We start from the raw sequence: 22362 nt of genomic DNA, 5'->3' as shown, positions 1-22362 counted from the left end.
CCTTACGCCTTCCTCCCCGCCCAACCCCAACCCATATTTTAAACCCAGTCACCAACAAGGCTCTGGTGGAACTTGCCCAGTCAGGAAACTGAATTGAAATATTAAAAAGATGAAATTTCTATCTGGGCCATTTACTAGCAGATGTTCCAGTTGCTCATTGAAATATTTTTAGCTGACTTGCTAACTAATCAGCACCCCCTCCCTTCTTTTTTGTTTCATTCATTCGTTCATGGGATGTGGGCGTCGCTGGCAAGGCCAGCGTTTGTTGCCCATCCCTAATTGCCCTTGAACTGAGTGGGTTGCAGCCATTTCAGGGGGCAGTTAAGAGTTAATCACATTGCTGTGGTCTGGAGTCACATGTGGACCAGACCAGGTAAAGGCTGCAGATTTCCTTCTCTAAAAGGACATTAGTGAACCAGATGGGTTTTTACGACAATGGGGATGATAGTTTCATGGTCACCATTACTGAGACTAGCTTTCAATTCCAGGTTTTTCTTTAAGTGAATTCAAATTCCACCAGCTGCCATGGTGGGATTTGAGCTCATGTCCCCAGAGTTGAGTCTGGGCCTTGGTCTCCAGGTTACAAGTCCAGTGACATCACGACTATGCCACTATCTGCCCATACTCCTCTAGTATAATTTGTGATTGTTTGAAATTTGCATTCTTGTGTTTGTCCTGATGAGTGCAAGAAGAAAAGCTCCAGCAACACGTCTCTCTTTTCAGCAATAGTCAAATACTTTTGCAAAATTCATATTGGGAGCGTCTAAACTACTGTCCCAGGCTTCTTCACACCTGACACCCCAGCCCGTGGAGCACAGTCCTAACTATGCTGATATTTCCGGATTGTTGTGTGGATCAGGGGCTTTGGGGAGAGCTGTCCGTGACTTAATTGATGGATAAATTCCAACACCAGGATCAGTGACTAGCAATATTTGGGAATTATCGACATTTCCTGAGCTCCACCTGGACCAGCAGGCCTATATCAGTGACAAGCAATAACCAAGTTTAATCAGTGTAAACTCAAACCCACCTCCAGTATATCATTGTTTCTAATCTGCAGGGTTTCTGTCCCTCCATAATAAAGATACTGCATCACCATCTGCAGAAAGAATAATTTAGAAATTACAAACAGCAGGAACACAATGATAAAAGGATCCTAATCCAGGTGGTGAAGTATGAAACCAGACCCAAATTCATTTCTTGATAGTTGGTTTATTTACAGAATGCAGCATTACATAATCTCTGCTTCCTATCTACTAACACCCAGCATCCCAGCAGTCTCTCTTTACAAGTTCTCCAAGTACTTAGTTAATCAATGCCCTTTACCTGTGTATCTTCACAATATAACTAACATACCATTAACACAACACAAAATAAAACTAAAATAATAGCAAAATAAAACTTTGGTGGAAGGATTCTGAAATATCCAATGTGACTCAGTTTTGGTACTTAAAATGTAAGCATTATTCACCCTCTAGTCTCCTGAAGGTCTGTGAAAACGTGAGTGAATTACACCATCGGGGAATGAGGGCAGGATGGGGACGGTTACTCAAATAAGAATTGTGTACAGGAATGCATGCAGCCTAAGGAATAAAAAATGAGTTGGAAACACAAATTCAGCAGAAAGGATATGCATTGTCATTAACAGGAAGCTGGGGACAAGCTGGGCATGATTCAGAACTAGCTACTCCAGGCTATACGATCGTTAGAAAGGACAGGGAAACTGGGAGAGGAGGAGCAGTATTGATAAAAGACACATTAAAACAATGGAATGAAAGGACTTCAGTAACGGTGAGCAATCAGAGTCATTGTGGCACATTCAGCGCATTGAGTCCATGCTGGCTCTCTGTAGAGCAATCCAGTCAGTCCCATATTCCCATTCCACCTGCTCTATCCCCGGAGTCCTGCAAGTTTATTTCCCTCAAGTGCCCATCCAATTTCCTTTTGAAATCATTCATCGCCTCCGCTTCCATGACCTTCTTGGGCAGCGTGGTCCAGGTCATTACCATTTGCTGTGTAAAATGTTCTTCCTCACATCCCCCTCTATATCTCTTGCCTACAACGTTAAATTTGTGTCCACTAGTCCTTGTGCCATCAGCTAATAGGAACAGCTTTTTTTTGTCTACCTTATCTAAACCTGTCACACCCATTAAATCTCCCCTCAATTTCCTTTGATCCAAGGAGAACAACCCCAGCTTCTCCAACCTAACCTTGTGGCTAAAATCCCTCACCCCTGGAACCATTCTGGGTAAATCTCCTCTGCACCCTCAAGGACCCTCACATCTTTCCTAAGGTGTGGCGACCAGAACTGGATGCAATAATCTAGTTGTGGCCAAACCAGAACTTTACTGTTTTAGTATTCAATGCCTCTATTTATGAAGACCAAGATCCCGTATGCTTTGCTAACCACTCTCTCAGTACATCCTGCCACCTTCAAAAATCAATGCAATGGATCCCCAGCTCCTCTGTCCCTGCGCACCCTTTACAATTGTGCCTGTAGAAACAGTGTAGATAGAATTAAGGAGTAGTAATGAATGCAAGACAGAGCTTTGTCCAGACCTTCTGACCGTGGTGACGTATGGGTGGGATATATATGAACCAAGGACCGAGGCTCACAGGGAGAACAGGAGATTTTAATTTTCCTGCCAACACTGTCATTCTATGTTAATACTTTCACAAGGAGGCAGGAGAGGAAGAAGTGAGTTATGGTTGAACACCTGACAATAGCTTGCTATCTGTCTGCTCTGCTATTTTGTACACTGGTTACCTTAAATATATTGTACTTGATGTGGCCAATTTCAATGAAGATACTGGATGAGTTGTCTGAGGACATCCTGCTCGAAAGTAGCATCTTAAACCTAGAGGCACACAGATGACACTGGGTTAGAAAGAATGATTCGTTTCTTGGACAGTAACTCTGAAGATTAACACACATGACTCCTAATCCTTAAACACAAAATAACCATTGTAACTTTTGCTATGTCGTGGCCCCGATCCCGAACACTAAATCTACGAGCAGGATTTCCCTGTGGGTGTCGGGGCCAAACGGGGCCCTGATCCCACCCTTGCCGGGAGCCTGGTCAACTCAACTATTTTCTCGGAGGCGGCTTTCTAATCGCTCTGCTCTGTGCTCAGCGGCCCATTAAGGACAGTGGGCGGCTTTTTAACGCTGCTGGCCCAATCAGAGGGCTGGCCGCTCTAGCGTCTGGGCAACTCCATCGGGGAGAGGTGGGCGCTGCTGAGGCAGGTAGGAAATGGAGGGGGTGAAAATAATTGCATTTCTTAGAGGAGCCAAGGCAGTCAGGCCCCTCAGATCGGAGGGGAGACCCCTCCAGCAGCGGCGTTTGGCTCTTTGCTGCCAGTGACCCCCTTTTTTGGGTGATGGAGCCTCTGACTCCAATGGGCCCTGGATTGCCTCAGGGACACCGGTTCCATTAGACTGACAGCCTTCCCTCACGGCAAGGTGGGCGGATGGGCACTGCTCCTCCGCAGGCAAAATGCTGGCGAACTCTCTAAACGCCCTCTAACTGGGGCCTTAAATGTGCAGATTGCCTTGCAGCTGGCTGCCATTCTGCATTCCCGCTCACCCCGGGGAAACTCCCCTGGCGGCAGACATGCTTCGGGCACCTCTCCCCACGCAGTTCCCCACTATTTTCCCTGCCACCTCCCCTCACCTCCAGCCCCGCCATACCCGGAGCTTGGGTAAATCCTGCCCAACGTGTTTAAAAACACAAACTCCCAACATTATTGGAAAAAAAAAGATTTGAGTTAATTCTGTGATTCTGGGAAACAGAATGGTGGGTGAATAATACAGTCTTGCATGTTTTTAAACTCAGTACATCTCCCAGTATCAATCCTGAGCCACTCCACTCGGTACATTACCCCAGGATCAATTTCTGGGACTCACCCCTGTCTGTTATCTGTCCACTAACTGGTTACTGCTTGTTTCTTTCTGTATGAGCCTTTCATGGGGAACTATGCTGAAGACTATCTGGAGGGACAGGCAGATTGCATAGGGCTTTCCAAAATCCACTGAGATTCCCCACCCCCCATCGAGATCAAAGCACAGTTACTGAACTGGGATCATCCCCATTCTGAGTTTGTTTTCCGACTGATACAGTTCAGGATTTTCCTAACAATCCATTGCTAGTTACAGTTGTGAGACCGATGCATCTACCCCACTGGGACACGCTGTTTCCCTGAACAGATTATATTTAAAATCCTTGCCCAGCTCTCTCCCAGCCTCTCCCCAAGATTTTGATTCCTTGAACCCTTTTCTCTCTGAAATTACCTCCCTTTCTTCCCACATCTCTCTCTCTTCCTTTAAAAACCTTCCTGAAATTCACCTTTTTGACAAGTTTTTGGTCACCTCCCTTGCTGCCAGAAGTCTGATCTGTTCCTCTGTTTATTTGGACACGTGAAGCTCCCTGGTTGGTAAAACCCCCTTCATGGAAAAACCTATGTCAACTGTTGCTGATGATCGAGAACCCTGGGTGCAGTGCCAGTGTTTCACACTTGGTTAAAACATCCCTCGTCCCCACTCACACATCCCACCCACAGCACAGAAAGTTTTAAGGGGAGTGGTTTACCTGGGTGAGGCAGTGAACAATAACACTCTGTGCCCATAAAATGGTTTCCCTTCCACTAGAAATGTAACATCAGACATCTCCTTGTTATTCAGAAAGTGAGGATCTGGAAGCAAGCAAAACGCAGGCTTAAATTACAGCAGCGCCAAAACGCAGGCTTAAATTACAGCATAAAACGCAGGCTTAAATCACATCAACACCAAGCGCAGGGTTAAGTTACAGCAACTGAGGGTACGTACCTAGCCGAGAAATCTGTTTCCGTTTGATTTCGGTGAACTTGGGGATTGGGTAAGGGCCGTAGCACTGGACAAAAATCCCTGCCAACTGCTGACTGATGGCTTCATTCTGAAATTAGAATGAAATCGGAAGAGACAGAATAAAGCAACAGACTGCACATATTTCAGATTGACTGCAAGATGCAGTTATCATTATCCTAATATTGAAATCTGAGTACCCACGACACTTAAAGAGGAAGAATCTAATGCCACGATATCAGTTACTCATTTCACCAAGACTGCCTCTTTCTATCTCCACAATATCACCTCTCTTCACTCTTCCTGGGATGGTGGGGCTAACATATGAGGAGAGATTGAGTCGGTTAGGATTATATTTGCTGGAGTTCAGAAGAACGAGGGGGGGATCTCATAGAAACCTATAAAATTCTAACAGGACTAGACAGGGTAGATGCAGGAAGGATGTTCCCGATGGTGGGGGAGTCCAGAACCAGGGGTCACAGTCTGAGGATAAGGGGTAGACCATTTAGCTCTGAGATGAGGAGAAATTTCTTCACCCAGAGAGTGGTGAGCCTGTGGAATTCGCTACCACAGAAAGTAGTTGAGGCCAAAACATTGTATGTTTTCAAGGAGTTAGATATAGCTCTTGGGGTGAAAGGGATCAAAGGATATGGGGAGAAAGCGGGAGCAGGCTATTGAGTTGGATGATCAACCATGATCAGAATGAATGGCGGAGCAGGCTCGAAGGGCCGAATGGCCTACTCCTGCTCCTATTTTCTATGTTTACCTCAGTTCATCTGCTGCTGAATCCCTTATCCATTCGTCTGCTACATCTTGACTTGGCTACTCCCATGCTGTGCTGGCCAGACTCCCATCTTCCATCCTCTTTGAACTTCCATGCCTGTGGCTGCCCATATCCCAATGTACATCAAGTCCCATTCCCCCCTCACCCCTGTGCTCAATAACCTACCTTGGCTCCTGATCAGGCAACAGCTCAGTTTTAAAACGCTCGTCCTTGTTTTAAAATCCCTCAATGGCTTTGCACCACCGGCCCTACCAATCCCATCTCTGTAACCTCCTCCAGCCCCACAACCCTGTGAGATCTCTGCGCTCCTCTACTTCTAGCCTCTTGAGCATCACCGATTTGAATTACTCCATCACTGGCGGCCGTACATTCAGCTGCCTGGGCTCTAAATTCTGGAATGCCCTCCCTAAACCTCTGACTCTCCACCTCTCCCTCCTCCTATAAGACCCTCCTTAAAACCTGCCTCTTTGACCACGCACCTAATATCTCCTTTTGTGGCTCAGTGTCAAATTTTGTTTGAGAATGCTTCCATGAAGCGCCTTGGGACACTTTATTATGTTAACGGGGCTGTATAAATGCAAGTTATGCATTTTTGACTGCTTGTTGTTCTGTTTTGAAGCTGCCTGATGTATTTATTGTGCAAACACTATTATAAAGAAAACAATCTCTCCAATATAGTCACACACTGCAGTGTCTTAAATAGTTTAGTCTTTATTAATCTGCTTCCCATACAAGCTCCAATCCATCTGCGGACCTAATTAAAAGGAAAATACCGTGGCTGCTGGAAGTGTTAAATAAAAACAGAGAATGCTGGAAAAACTCAGCATGTCTGGCAGCATCTGTGGACAGAGAAACAGAGTTAACATTTTGAGTTCAATCTGACTCTTTTTCGGAACTGTTCAATCCAGCTCAGCCTCTTGGGCAGACACAGGCTCTTGGCATCACCCTGAGCCTGAAGGAAGCCACATGTGGTTAAAGTTTCCACTCTTATTTCGAGTATTGTTCATTTATTCTGAAGAGTTCTACTTGACTGGAAACGTTAACTCTGTTTCTCTCTCCACAGATACTGCCAGACCTGCTGAGTTTTTCAGCACTTTCTATGGTGGCATTGTCACTAGTATTCCAGAGACCCAGGGTGACGATCTAGGGACCCGGGTTCGAATCCCACCACAGCAGACGGTGAAATTTCAATTCAATAAAAATCTGGAATTAAAAGTCTGATGATGACCACAGAACCATTACTGATTGTTTGAAAAAAAACCATCTGATTAGGGAAGGAAATCTGTCATCCTTACCTGGGCTGGCTTATATGTGACTCCAGATCCACAGCAATGTGGTGGACTCTTAAAATACCCTCTGAACAAGGACAATTAGGGATGGGCAACAAATGCTGGCCTAGCCAGTGACGCCCACGTCTCATGAACAAATAAAAAAAAAACGGACTGTTTTTGAAGAGTTAACACATGAAAGACCTCCCTCTGTGCTACAAGAGTCTCTGAATCTATTTCCCAGTAATTCCAACAAACTCTCATCATGTGTCTCTAGCTGATTTCCCTACAGCGACTGTCAAATTTGGAAACAATTGATTCGGAACTCCCTACCTACACCGCATGGACTGCAGTGGTTTAAGGCGGTGGCTCACCACCACCTTCTCAGGGGCAGTTTGGGGTAGGCAATAAATGCTGGTCCAGCCAGCGAAGCCCACATCCCTTGAATGGATTTAAAAAAAAACATGCTTTATTATTTGCTAATTTAAAGCGCTTCTTGTAAGGTTTACATCTAATTGCAGATTTGTGAATGGCTTGCCCTGTTGCACAGAATGTCAAATGTTACTACCTTGCTGGCTCTCAGGATCTGAAACATGAGCGGCAGACCCTGCAAGAGGAGCTGATCGCTGTAATCTTCTTCCTTGATGGTGCTGAACTCTTTCAGTAGGCACTGGATTACTAGTCTCCGGTGTTGCAGGAATGCTGTGTTCAGGGACAATAACCACGAGTGCAGGTTCCACGGAACGCCTGCATGACAAAGGCAGTGTTACACGTACACATTGCAGTAACCGCATTACAGGACCCGACATCGCCTTTCGACTAGCTGGAACCCAGCTGCGGGTTCATCTCTCACGGCAAAGAACTTTTTCCAAGTTTATTTTCAGAATTAAATGCTTCACTTCACCTGACAACAGGCAAAATACAGCTCCAAAGCCATAATGGACTCGAAACGTTAACATGTTTCTCTCTCCACAGAAAATGCCAGACCTGCTGAGTTTTCCCAGCATTTCCTATTTTTATTTCAGATTTCCAGCATTTGAAGTATTTTGCTTTTATTTTACGGAAATTACAACCTCTTCACCGTGAGGGCAAGATTTGTTTTATTCTTTCGTGGGATGTGTGTGTCGCTGGCTGGGCCAACATTTACTGCCCGTCCCTAGTTGCCCTTGAGGAGGCAGTGGTGAGCTGCCTTCTTGAACCGCTGCAGCCCATATGGTGTAGGTACACCCACAGTGCAGTTAGGGAGGAAGTTCCAGGATTTCGACTCAGCGACAGTAAAGGAACGGCGATACATTTCCAAGTCAGGATGGTGTGGTCTGTGGAGATACCTGTGCATGGATCAGCGCGGGATGTTAAACATAATGAGGGGGCACCGGATGGCTCTTCCACAGGTGGGGTCACTGAAAGGTAGGAGAGATGAAATGGGATGGCTTGGAGGGAATGGTTTTACCAGTCATTCACCACCAATCATTGGGAGTGAAGTGTTTAAGCACATTTAGCAATGCAGACTGGCACTTTCCAAGGTCCAGGACTATGTGCTGAGAGTTGCACTAAAGCTTGGAGCAGGGGCCACAAAGAGGCAATGGGGAAAGGCCAGTGTGTAAAGCCTTTCAGCCACAGTGCACCGAGGGGCTGGTAACAGTGTAGAGCCCCTCAGGCTGTAAGCTTGTCCTTGAATGTATATAGTAAATGCAATTATATTGAGGCACCTTAGAGTGCAACATGCTCTGAGGAAAAAATTGAATGATATTGCACCTTCTGTAATGACAATTTGAAATGTTTTGTAAAGTTCTTTTAGATATTTTATGAATAAAATATATTTTTGCAAAAAAAAAATTACCAAAACATCATGAGAAGCAGGAACTCCCAGAGCTTCCCTGATTACATCTGGGAGGAAAATCCCTGAACTGGCATTTCTCCAGCACTGTTCACCGCCTCAGAGCTTCCTAGAGCACTCGACTCTCCTGTTGAAGTGCTCATTTTTGCAGCATAGGGAACATGGCAGGCAATTTACCCACAGTAAGCTCCCACAAACAGCATAATGACCATGGAATCTGTTTTTTTGTACTGTTGATTGAGGGATCAGTATTGAGGGGGTCAGTACTTGTATTCAGCAGGCCCACCCGATGGTGACCAGACCAGGTCAGGTCAGCACTGGGCATTTTGTGTGGGGAGGGTTCAGACAACCAAGTGAGGGGATTGACCGCTTAAGGGCCTCAATAGGCCTAAAGGCGGGTGGTCTAGTGGGCGCCATAACCCTGCTCCGTTTTATGGGGACCGGGTGAGGGGGTGGGCAGGAAGGAGGGCAACCCACCCATCATATTTTATGTGCCCCCCCCATCCCCCTGCCAAACACGTCTGGTGGGGGGGGACTGTAAAACTCAGCCCAATGAGTGGGCTGGGAGTGAGAGACTGGCACTGTGCTGCTGGGGAGGGAAGTGATGCAAGATCCACTAGCTAATGGCCAAGTGGCCTTCCTCATTGCATATTCACACAGTTTGGACTCAAACGGTGTAAATAAAGCTCTTAAACTGAGCAGGAGACAACGTGAGGAACCTGCGGGGAAATGATAAACTGAGCCAACCTCTTGAAGAAGCCATTCATAAACCTGGGCAAAACACTAGGCCGGGATTTTCCGGTCCCGATTCCTGTCCGAAGTTAACGGACCTTGGGCTGGTCCGTCAAATTTTCCACCACAATGATTTCTGCCGTGGGTGGGGCCAGAAAATCCCAGCGTGTTTCTATAAGGAACATGGACTTAGTGCTTCGTGATCCGACGTTAGCTGGATTCTTCAGGTTTAATGTAACAGTTCATCCTGAAATATATGAGGAATAATAACCAACAGCTTCACATCACTTATTCTCCTCAGTGTCAGTCACTCAGGAGGCTGCTGCGGGTGGGGGCTGTGTTCAAAACATAAATTATTGCCGACAAAGTGAGATTCTTCACACACCCCTCTAGGGTTTAACTCTGGGAAAGACCCATTGTAATACGTTACCAGTCACAGCTCCCATTCTGATGTTGGAGACGGCAGGAGACAGAGAGATGCGAAAAGAGGGTCGGCGAGAGAAAAAGTCGGCGAGAGACCCACACAGGCAGAGAGAGAGAGTGGGAGAAGGGCAGAAAGAGGCAGACAGAGAAAGAAAAGGATAAAAAGAGACAGGCACAGAGAAACAGAGACAGGTAGACAAGAGAGACAGAGAGATTAAGAGAGAGATGGGGGGGACACACGCACAGACAGGCAGGTACGCACACGCAGACACACACCGAAGCCTCTGATGTCCATGGTAATGTCCACGTATCCATGTTCTGAGCTGTGATAAATGGCCTCCCTCAGGACATTCAGCCGGGCCTTGTTGTTACGGTTGGAGTTTGCGGGACTGGAGGTCGTCCCCGTGGGATCTGTCCCCTCAGCCAAAATCTCCTCCAGGGACAGGACATTCCTGGTTTCCTTCTCCGAGTGTGTCAACAGTTTCCGAAACACGTTCCTAAACAGGCAGAACATGGGGGAAAAATAAAAGCGGATAACACTCGAGAGAGATTCCAGGGAACGGCGGGCGACTTCGGATCTCACCTGCAAACCCCTGAACTAAACTGGAAGCTGAACCACCCCAATCCCCACATCCCACCAAACCAAACTCCCCCCCCGCCCCACCTCCTGCAGCACACCCCTCCCTCACCCACACCATCTCCAACCTCATCTGACCCTCCTCCTTCACCCCACCCAAACCCCACTCCTCCCACAGTGAGATGCAGTAATGCCCGATTACCTGTGCCCGTGTGCAGCAGCCTGGCTGTATGCACTCATGTCACCGTGTGGAGTGATGGAGAAACCGTTCCTGCACATTGTCCCGATCATCGGCTCCGCTCCTCGCTCCAGAAGTAAATTCACTAGTTCAAAATTACCTGAAAACCCAACACATTTATCCTGTCAGAACAAAACTTTGTTGGGATAAAAAAAAAAGTCAGCCTGTCTGCTGCAATATGCTTTCAGCGTGAGTGATGGGTAAGAACAGAAGAAATAGGAACTGGAGGAGGCCATTCAGCCCTTCGAGCCCTCTCCGTCATTCAATCAGATCATTGGCTGATCTTCTACTTCAACGCCATTTCCCCCCCCCTCTCCCTCGATGTTTTTAAGAAGTAGAAATCTATCAATCTCAGTCTTGAATATACTCAATGACTGAGCCTCCATAGCCCTCTCAGGCAGAGAATTCCGAAGATTCACCACCCTGTGTGTGTGAAGAAATTCCTCCTCATCTCAGTCCTAAACGGCCTACCCCTTATTCTGAGACTGTCTTCCCAGGTTCTAGATCCCCCAGCCAGGGGAAACATCCTTCCTGCATCTACCCTGTCGAGCCTTGTAAGAATTTTGTATGTTTGACTGAGATAACGACTCATTCTTCTAAACTCAAATAAAGGTCCAGTCTATTTAATCCTTCCTCACAGGACAGTCCCTCCATCCCAGGGATTCATTTAGTGAACCTTCATTGTGCTTCCTCTATGACAAGTATATCTTTCCTTAGGTAGGGAGACCAAAATTTCACCCAATACTCCAGGTACGGTCTCACGAAGATTCTATATAATTGCAATAAGACATCTCAAATCCTCTTATAATAAAAGCTAACATACCATTTGCCTTCTTAATTGCTTGCTGTACCTGCATGTTAGTTTTCAGTGACTCATGAACAAGGACACCCAAGTCCTTTTGAAGTTCAACATTTACCAGCCTCCTATCATTTAAGAAATAATACGTGTTTCTGTTTTTCTGATCAAAGTGGATAATCTCATATTTCTCCACATTTGTATTCCATCTGTCAAATTTTTGCCCACTCACTTAGCCTCTCCAAATCCCCTTAAGCATCTTTGCATCCTTCTCACAACTCTCACCTGCATCTCATTTTGTATCATCCGCAAACTTGGAAATATTACATTTAACCCCCACATCCAAATCATTAATATAGATTGTGAATAGCTGGGGTTCAAACACTGATCTGTGCGGTACCCCACTAGTCACAGCCTGCCAACCTGAGAATGACCCATTTATTCCTACTGTTTTCTGTCTGTTAACCAGTTCTCAATCCATGCCAGTATATTCCCCCGCAATCCCATGAGCTTTAATTTTGTTTACTAACCTTATCAAAAGCTTTCTAAAAATCTAAATATACCACATCCACCAGTTCCCCCTTATCTATTCTGGGGGAAGAATTTTCGGGTTGGCGAGTGGAGGCAGGGCCCACTCGCGGGAGTCCCAACGTCACCGCGCATCATTTAGATTTTTAGTTCGGCAGGCGCACAGCCGAATCGGCTGCGTGCCTGCTGAACTGTCAAAGGCCTATTAAGGCCATTAAGAAAGTAATTAAAGTTGTTAAGAATGCTGCCCGTCCAACCTTAAGGTTGGCGCGGGGGCAGGGGAAGAGCCCAAGCGGCCTTCGCATTTTTCATGAAACCTCATCCACAGGCGGGATGAGGTTTCATGAAGGGTTTATTAATTAAATAAATTTTTTTGCTTCCGGGCACGTGTCATGCCGGGCGGGCCTTAATTGGCGACGCAGCCCTGATCGGGGGGCGTTGATTGGGTTCGCGCCTGCCCCTGCTCGCCCCCACACAACTCTCCCAACGGTGTGGGGGGGGGGCGAAATTTCTGCCCCAAGAAAAAAATTTCTGCCTCAAAAAAAAACTCCCAACAGGTTTGTTAAACATGATTTCCCTTTGATAAATCCATGTTCACTCTGCCTAATCCTACAATCACTTATAATAGATTCTAGCATTTTCCTAATAATTGATGTCAGGCTAACAGGTCTGTAGTTCCCCATTTTCTCTCCCTCCTTTCTTAAATAGTGGGGTTACATTTGTCACCTTCCAATCTGCCGAAACCATCCCATAGTCTATAGAATTTTGGAAGATGACTACCGATGCATCCACCATCTCTACAGCCACCTCTTTCAACACTCTGCAATATAGATCGTCAGGCCCAGGGGATTTATCTACTTTAAGTCCCATTAATTTCTTAGAACTTTTTTTAAACTAATATTAATATCTTGCAGTTCCTTGTTTACTCTAGTCCCTTGATTCTCCATTATTTCTGGGTGGATTTTAGTATTTTCCTCCGTGAAGACATGAGGTATTTGCTTTGTTTCTCTGCCATTTCCTTATTCCCCAATATAAATTCTCCTGACTTCACTTGTAATGGACCCACATTTGTCTTTGCTAATCTTTTCCTTTTTACATACCTATAGAAGCTTTTACAATTTGTTTTTCTGTTTCTTGCTAGTTTACTCTCGTAATCTATTTTCCCTTTATTAATCTTTTTCTTGATCCTCCTTTGCAGGAGCCTAAAATGATCCCAATCCTCAGGCTTATCATTTTTTCGGGCAACTTTATATACCTCTTCCTTTGATCTAAAACAATCCTTGATTTCTTTTGTTAGCCACAGTTGGAACACTAGTGGGTTTGTGTGTATTAAAGGAATGTATTTTTGTTGTAAATACGTATTAGTTCTTTAAATGTTAGCCATTACCTGTCTCCCATCATATCTTTCAATGTAGTTTCCCAATCCACCATAGCCAATTTGCCCCTCATACCGTCATAGTTTCCTTTGCCTAGATTTAAGACCCTAGTCTGCTTGAATTACATCACTTTCAAACTTAACATAGAATTTTATCATATTATGGTCACTCTTTCCTAAAGGCTCCTTTGCAACAAGATTATTGATTAGCCCTTTCTCATTGCATTTATAGTTGGGGTAATCTAGGACTGTTCCCAGGGCCACAGAAAAAAAGCAACAAACTTGCATTTATCTAGCCCCTCCAACAGTGTAGCGCTCCCTCAGTACTGGCCCTCCTACAGTGTGGCACTCACTCAGTACTGCACTTCTGACAGTGCAGCACTCCCTCATTACTGACCTTCTGACAGTGCAGTGCTCCTTTAGTAATGACCCTCTGATAGTGCAACACTCACTCAGTACTGACCCTCCGACAGCACAGTGTTCCCTCAGTACTAACCTTCCAACACTGCAGCACTCCCACTGAAAGTGCAAGCCCAGAGAATGGACTGCACATCCCCAAGGCAAGAGTCGAGCTTGAGGGACTTGGGGAAAATGGCTGCTGGTCAGTCTGTGGTAGACCACAGATTTCTGTAGCACTAACTGGAAATGCAGCATCATATTGCTGGGACAAGAATTCTGGCCCTCACTCTCCTCGACAACAATCCCTAACCAGAAATCGCAATCTCTGAATTTAAGCTAATTAGGAAATTGTAAGCACTAATTTTAATCTATGCCACCCGGGGTGAATGGGCTAAAATCAGGACTTTATACTGAGACTCTGAGGACTGTAGCCACTCATCAAAACCAAAGCAAACCAAGAGTTTGGTGAGTGGTTCAGGGTCAAATTGTCTGAGTGGTTTAAAACACAGCACAAATGCAAGATGTCATTTAAGACCAGGGATGAGGAACAGATTTAAAAAAAAAATAGCTACAGGAGAAAAGGGTCTTGATTGGTTGGTAAGTTGACTCTGATTGGCTGAGGCGTTGCCATGGGGAAAGCAATGGGGAACTATAGGCTTCGGGGTAATTCAAAAAAGGCGCAAAGCTTGAACATGTTCCTTTTGTTTGCGTATGAACGTATGTCGCTTCTAGCGAGGGCACATGAGCCACATTACGAGCTTGACTGATTTTTTTTTCCAGTCCACGAGTATAAATTCTTGAAATTTGGCATTCTTGTGTTTGCCCTGATCAGTGCAAGATGAAAAGCTTCAGCGACATGTCTCTCTTTTCAGCGAGATTCAGGTTCTGCGCCGCCGAGCGACACCAGGGGCAGGATTTTGCCCTTGTTGGGCAGGCTTGATGGGGGCAGTGGGAAATCCGACCGCTGCCCACGATTGGGGCTGGACCGCCGCGATATCATGCTGGCGGGCCTGCAAGCGGGAGCGCTGAGCACTGCCTGTGCGGGCAGGGGGGGGGCGGGGGAGGAGGGCGAGCTCGCACTGCGCACACGTGCACTTGAGAATCTCCCTGAGGCATGGAGCTGCCTCAGGGAGATGAAGAGTTTAAAAAAAAAGACTTTGAAAATGTTATAAAACATGTGACTCTGTCACACGAGCGGGGGACATGTTATAAATGAAGTGTAAAATGTTTTATTTTATTTTTAATTCGCCCGTGGATGAGGTTTCCTAAAAAGTGCAAAGGCCGCTTGGCCTTTTCGCCTGCCCCGCCCAACCTTATGGTTGGGCGGGCAGTGGAAAATTTAAGTTAATTGTCTTTTTAATGGCCTTAATGGGCCTTATAATTGTTGGCGGGCCCGCTACTGTTTCCCGCGTAGACCCGAAATATCGTGCGACTGCGTGTTGATGTCAGGATGCTCGCCTGACGCCAACATGCGTCATTTTACGCTCGAGTGGGTTGTGCGCGCACCTGCATGCTGAGGTAAAAATTCTGCCCTGGGAAGACAGGATTTTACTTCCAACGATTTGCACTTGATACTTTCCCGGAAGTACAGAGGGAGCAATGGCCTTTAAAAAGGTAAATTTTCTGGGTTGAATCTGTCAGTCAGGAATCTCTGGGTAGGTAGACAGGGAAGTGTTAATGGATGAGGAATAGAATTTTGATAAAGGTCAAACTCGCCTCGCAGTTTTGATGTGCGCAGAGGATTCACTCAGATCATTTACGTCTCCCACCGTCATCGAGCCCCATATCCCTTTACCAGCTCTTTAAACAAAAATCTCTTCTCTTTTGGAAGCATTTCAACAATGTACTCGCTGCATTGACTGTCAGTCTGATCTATGAACAAACAGCTCAGTTACAAAATCGGCTGTAAGTCTGTCCATGAGTTATATTTAGGGTTTTTTTTTTTCCAAATTCATTCTCGGGATGTGGGCTTCGCTGGCTGGGTCAGCATTTATTGCCCATTCCTAGTTGCCCTTGAGAAGGTGGTGGTGAGCTGTCTTCTTGAACTGCTGCAGTCCATGTGGTGTAGGTACACCCACACAGTGCTGTGAGGGAGGGAGTTCCAGGATTTTGACCCAGCGACAGTGAAGGAACGGTGATATATTTCCAAGTCAGGATGGTGAGCGGCTTGGAGGGAAACTTCCAGGTGGTGTTAACCTGCACCTTCTGCCCTTGTTCTTCTGGGTCAGCACTTCCCAAACTATTTTCCAAAATGACCCCCTTTTAACACTTGAAGGTGAACATGGCCTCAGGCGAAAACAAAAAAAAAAATCTAACCCCTAAATTTAATGAGGGCTCTTAGTGTGTTTTTTATTTTGAAAGGGTTTTATTTCTGGCCACTCTCCATTCTTGCCCTCCTGAGGGTGCTGATCCTTGCTGACATTTACTTCCACGTGTGCAGCCATCTGTACGATAACTCATGAAAACAACGTACATTGGGAACTCTATTTTGATCACAAATTGATAGGCAAAAGAGCTGGGATAGTCTGAGGGGGCTTGACAGGATAGATGTTGAGAAGATGTTTCCCCTTATGAGGGAATCTAGAATTGGTGCAGAGTTTAAAGATCAGGGGTCTCCCATTTAAGATGGAGATGAGGAGGAATTTCTTCTCTCAGTTAGCTTTTGGAATTCTCTCTCCCAGAGAGCAATGGAGGCTGGGTCATTGAATATATGCAAGGCTGAGACAGATTTTTGATCGACAAGGGAGTCAAGGGTTATTTGGGGTGGGGGGGGGGGAGCAGACAGGAAGTGGAACAGCTACAATCAGATCAGCCATGATCTTATTGAATGGTGGAGCAGTTCAAGAGGTTTAATGGCCCTACTCCTGCTCCTATTTCTTATGTTCTTATGGGATGGAAGAAGAGCAAGATATCAGTTCTGGTCATCACATTATAGGAAGGATGTGATTGCACTGGAGGGGGTGCAGAGGAGATTCACCAGGATGTTGCCTGGGATGAAACATTTAAGTTATGAAGAGAGGTTGGATTGACTTGGGTTGTTTTCGTTAGAGCAGAGAAGACTGAGGGGTGACCTGATCAAGGTGTACAAGATTATGAGGGGCATGGACAGGGTGGATAGGGAACAGCTGTTCCCCTTGGCTGAAGGGTCAGTCACGAGGGGACACAAGTTCAAGGTGAGGGGCAGGAGGTTTGGGGGGATGTGAGGAAAAACTTTTTTACCCAGAGGGTGGTGACGGTCTGGAATGCAGTGCCTGGGAGGGTGGTGGAGGTGGGTTGCCCCACATCCTTTAAAAAGTACCTCGATGAGCACTTGGCACATCATAACATTCAAGGCTATGGGCCAAGTGCTGGTAAATGGGATTAGGTAGGTCAGGTGTTTCTCACGTGTCGGTGCAGATTTGATGGGCCAAAGGGCCTCTTCTGCAGTGTATGATTCAGTGAACAGGATTGGACAGCCCAACCCCACTTCTGTCCCCCTTACTGATTATCTTAAATTGGTTGTTAGCGTAGCTATTAGCGCACTCAGGATTGTTCAACAAGTGCTACCCAATCACGGAATCACATCTATCGGTTATGTAGACAATAGACAATTCTCTGAACCCCAGGAATCAACACTCTCCCAAACTCTGGAAATACGGTGCATGAAGATAAAAGTCGGGACCCTGGGTTAACAGGTTCCCTGACAAAATATGTAGGTCTCCGTCATAAAAGCAAGCACCATTTGAGCTTTTAAGCTGCAGAGTTGGAGGAACTCTCTATCGCCCAGAGCATGCAGAGTATTCCCGATCGTCGTGCACTCACCAGCTGCAGCTGCCAGCTGTAAGGGGGTCTCGGAGTAATTCTCACCCCCTTGTCCAACAGACCCTTCGACATTCGCTCCAGCATCGAGCAGCAACTGCAGACAGGAGGAGAATATTGTTAACTGGAAACAACTCGGGACGAAGGGGAAAGTTTATCAGCTGCTCATTGTCTACTCGTCCTTTCACCTGCGGGAAATAGAACGACGGTAAACCTTCCAGCCACCGTGTCCATTTTCCCAAACGCGCCAACCCCCCTACCCACCCACCCCAACCCACCCCTGCCTCATCACTCTGGATGCTTGAAGACCCACTATATCAGTCAGTGCGTAAACTCCGGAGTGATCTGGAGAGGGGGGGTGGTGGAGGGGTGACAGCGGCAGGGGAGGGAGATGTGAGGAAAGGGTCAGGCGCAGGGGGAGGGGGTCAGGTATTGGGGAGAGGGGGTCAGGCATGGGGGAAGAGAGTCAAGCGTGGGGGAGAGAATCAGGCACAAGGAGAGGGGGTTAGGCTCAGGAAGGAGAGGGTCAGGAAATGGGGGAAGAAGGTCAGGCATGGGGTGGGGGCGGGTCAGGCACATGGGGAGAGGATTAGGCTGGTGGGGGGAGGAGTCAGGTGTGGGGAAGTGGGGGTCAGGACTGGTGGAAAGGGTCAGGTGCGAGGATGGTTGGTATTGTGGATAGTCACACCCAGAGAGAGCTACCCCTGCCCAGCCAGCTGCCGCTCAAAGCCCAAAGGACGGACAGTGCCAAGATTACCCTCCTTTAAAAGGTCAGAAGGTGCTAGTCCGGTGTAACGAAAATCCTTTCTCTGCGATCAGGCACTGCTCAGGGCTCCACTGACTGGGACTGGAGTTGTAACTAAAGGACACGGCTCATACAGCTGGCTTCACCTGGCACTGAATTCAGACCCATGTCCCCACGTGCGAATCCACTTGGCAAACCTTAATTTTAAACTGTCTCGACCACAAACTCCTCTTACTGGGCTGGATTTCATGGGGCACCATATTCCCGGCCCCTGACTGAAAAGTTGGTCCTCAGCTCACACACCTAAGTCCGGCTGCCCCGTTGTGCTGGGAGCAGCCTTACTTGTTTCAGAGTGGGGACTCGGGCACCATCTGGGGGGGAAATCCTACCCTAGAGAGCGCGGCCGGCCTATCCGATTGACCAGCAGCTCTGGAGACCCAGCAGCGCCAGGACCGAGCGGTGGCCGCTGCTGGGACTGCAGCCAGACCCCGAGCAAGATGACTGATGGGAGGGCGGACCCTGCAGGACAGTCTGGGAATTTGGACAGGCCTGGCTGGCTGTCTGAGGGGCTGGAGGGGGGTGGGGGTGGGATTGGGGGCTGGGTTTGAGAGGCCGTGGGGGGAGGCTTGTCTCCGATGGCGACAGGGGACCCACCAAAAGGAGGAAACTTCCCCCCTCCCCCCCGCTTTCCTGTCCGACAGCAGCCCACACTGTGAAAGCTGCTGGGCTACCCGCTTTGCCTCCGCTTCCCCCCCCCGCACGGGTCAAATAGCGGCAGAGACGGAATAGGCCTAAGGGCGGGCAGGCTGCCTGATACCCTCCCTGCCACTGTAAAATGGGACCACCAGTCAGGGGTTGGGTGGGAAAGGCCACCCATTTTATTTTACATATCACCTCCGCACCTTTAAATACGTTGGTGGTGGTGGTGTGGGTGGGTGGGTGGAGGGAGGGAGGTGCGGGGCGTAAAATGCAGCCTATTGTCTTTATGAACCCAGGGTGCAGGACCAGAGCTGGTTCTAACCGTTAGTAAGTCAACGTGTGGAGTGTGTACTCGAGTGAGGTCTTATTGAGCGGCGCGGCGCGATGGAGATACAGCGGAGTTTTTTTTTAGTCTAATCCACTGTCACACACCGTGCAGCAATGGGAAACTTACCCTCATCAATGAAATGAAGGAGCAGAGGAAGCTGAGAGTGTTGTTCCGCCTGGCGGAGTGTTGGGTAAGGGCAATGCGCATTTTTAAATGAAGCAACAATGGACGGCAAAAATCGAAAGTTAAAATCTGTGGACAGAAAATCTTCCCCATCCCCGATTGTCTCTCCCTAGTGGAAGGTAATGCCCTTTTTATCTCCAGTCCCTCTAACCTTTATTTCACCGATAGATCCATCATTTGCACTCACAGTCACAGAACATTCAGTGGCACATACGGGGAGATGATGGCATAGTGCTACGGTCCAGAGTAATTCAGATGCCCGGGCTAATTCTCTGGGGACATGGGTTCAAATCCCACCTTGGCAGCTGGTGGAATTTAAATTCAATTAGTAACTCTCGAATTGAAAGCTAGCCTCAGTAATGGTGACCGTGAAACTATCATCAATTGTCATAAAAACCCATCTGGTTCACTGATATCCTTCAGGGAAGGAAATCTGCCGTCCTTACCTGGTCTGGCCTACATGTGACTCCAGACCCACAGCAATGTGGTTGACTCTTAACTGTCCTCCTAAATGGCCTAGCGAGGTACCCAGTTCAAGAGATGGGCAATGAATGCTGGCCTTGCCAGTGACACCCACATCCCGTGAAAGAATAAAGAAATGAAAACATAGCGTGCCATCAGATAAACTCAGGCACTTTCTGCTCAGCCAGTAACTTAATTACCGATCAGCTAATTTCCTCATTTAGATTAGAGACCGAGAGGTCATGTTAATGAAGCGCACGGATTACCTGAACAGCAGCCATGTGTCCGTGTAGCACAGCCAGGGTGAGGGCAGTCCAGTGCCGTGTCTCCACAGGGATGGAAGGGTATTTGTGTGATGGGCTGGGAACCTGAAGGACACAGAAGAGGCTGTCAGTAAGTCAGAGTTTAGACACTCCGATGCACACACGCTCCACCACATGCACACCCAAACAGCAGGAATCCAGAAAGGCTCTGATTATAGCTCACAGCTGATGAGACCATGAAAACAACAGGCCACCATCACTAACATCCATTACTTTATTTCACAACCAGCCACGGGAGAGAAGTTGAGTAGTTTATGAGGAAAAGCAGAGCGGAAGAGAAGAACGAACAAACTTACATCTGTACATCCTCGGTACATCCTAAGGCACTTCACCAATGAATTATTTTTGAGGGTATTTTTGTTGACAAATGCAGCATCTCACACAGAGTAGGCTCCACAGTAACTTTCAAAAGCGAATTGGATAAATTTGGGAGCTTTTGATGAAAGAGCAGGGGAAATTGGGCTAATTGGATAGCTCTTTCCGACATTACAACAATGACTACACTTCAAAAATACGTCACTGACTGTACAGCGCTTTGGGACATCCAGTGGTCGTGAAAGGTGCTATATAAAATGTAAGACTTTCTTTCTTATAAGACCCAGCATCAGTACAATGGTCCAAATGGCCTCCATCTACACTGTAACATTCTATAGCAGCACGATTCCACACAGGTCAATGGTACAAAATAACTGTGTGTCCAATCACGAAAACTAGTGGTGAATGATTGAACACACATTCAACAAATCAAAGCAGAAAAAGCTGGGAATACACAGTGAATCCAAGGGAATGGCAAGATAGGAGCATCAGAACCTTAAATAATGTGTCAAATAATTAATAATGATGTTTGGTTCAACACATGGGGATTATTACAGCTCCCCGACAGATCACTGGCCTGTTATTTGAGGAATATTTTTGAAACTTGGAGCAGTTTCTTTCTTTATTCTAATGGTTTACTGACCAATGAACAACCTTCATTTACAGAGACCCTTCAATATCGTTAGGGCTTCCTAATGTGCTTCATGGGAGCATTATCAAAAAGTGGGCACTACCGGAGGAGGGCTGCATTGTTGGAGGCGAGATGAGATCTCAAACTGAGGCATTGCCTGCCCTCTCAGGTGAAAGTAAAAGACTTCAACGCTACTATTTCAAAGAGCAGGGGAGTCCTCCACACATCCTGGCCAATATTTATCCCTCAGATCAACATCACAACAACAGGTTATTTCTTTATTATCACATTGCTGTTTGTGGGAGCTTGTTATGCACAAATTAGCTGCCATGTTTCCGACATTACAGCAAATGACTACACTTCAAAGATACTTCATTGGCTATAAAGCTCTTTGAGACATCTGGTGGTCGAGAAAGGTGCTATATAAATGAAAGTCTCCCTCTGTAGCTTCAATTGCTGTTATTACCTCACAGTTCACATCTGCTCCGGCATCAAGCAACATCTGGACCATGGCCTCATCTCCCCGCGCACAGGCATACATCAGTGGACTCAGACCCTGCATGTTAAAGAATCATTATTTTCAGACTGTGTAACAGTCAGCTCTGTATTAACCTTGCACAGAAAACAAATGCTGATGAACTCCTTCACGTTATCTGTGGTTAAAATCCCTCAAATAATTGGACCAGTAATTGGATAGTTTCAAAATTCCTACCCAAGGGTGATATAAAAAATTTCATCTGCAAAACTGGAAACAATAGCAACATCTGAAAGGTATAAGATTCACATCACTGATTCTTTCATAAAACGCTCTCAATCGCAGCAAATAGCCCAGAGACATAGTTTTGCTGAAAAGAGAGACACGTTGCCAAAACTTTTCAGGACAAATTCAAGAATGCCAAATTTCAAACAATCATGACAATCTATGCTACAGGAGAAAAGGATGCTGATTGGTTGGCATGTCGACCGATTGGCCAAGGTGTTGCCATGGAGAAAGCAACTATAGGTTCCCCAAGCTCCCAGGGTAATTGAAAAAAGGCAAAAGGCTTGAACATATTCCTTTTGTTTGCAGAGAACGGGTCCC

At 46.7% G+C, this 22362-nt stretch overlaps 1 protein-coding gene across 2 annotated transcripts in view; it reads right to left on the bottom strand.

The window, feature by feature from the left end:
• Window positions 1–22362, bottom strand: part of btbd11b (BTB (POZ) domain containing 11b) — a 126076-nt gene that overhangs the window by 8597 nt on the left and 95117 nt on the right. The window contains exons 6-15 of one of the 2 annotated variants that reach the window (XM_078567713.1): window positions 21748–21837; window positions 20279–20380; window positions 17599–17692; window positions 10664–10799; window positions 10161–10381; window positions 7461–7639; window positions 4826–4931; window positions 4590–4692; window positions 2768–2858; window positions 1031–1099 (exon numbers count right to left, since the gene is read on the bottom strand). In XM_078567713.1, the coding sequence (XP_078423839.1) occupies window positions 1031–1099; window positions 2768–2858; window positions 4590–4692; window positions 4826–4931; window positions 7461–7639; window positions 10161–10381; window positions 10664–10799; window positions 17599–17692; window positions 20279–20380; window positions 21748–21837 (1191 nt within the window). The remainder of the gene's footprint in view (window positions 1–1030; window positions 1100–2767; window positions 2859–4589; window positions 4693–4825; window positions 4932–7460; window positions 7640–10160; window positions 10382–10663; window positions 10800–17598; window positions 17693–20278; window positions 20381–21747; window positions 21838–22362) is intronic. The other variant, XM_078567714.1, reaches the window with a different exon arrangement.

Source organism: Cetorhinus maximus, chromosome 22 (assembly GCF_964194155.1).
Source record: "Cetorhinus maximus chromosome 22, sCetMax3.hap1.1, whole genome shotgun sequence".
Classification (NCBI taxonomy): Eukaryota; Metazoa; Chordata; class Chondrichthyes; order Lamniformes; family Cetorhinidae; genus Cetorhinus; species Cetorhinus maximus.
Note: the sequence above shows the minus strand (reverse complement) of the source record. Positions and strands in the feature narration are given on the sequence as shown.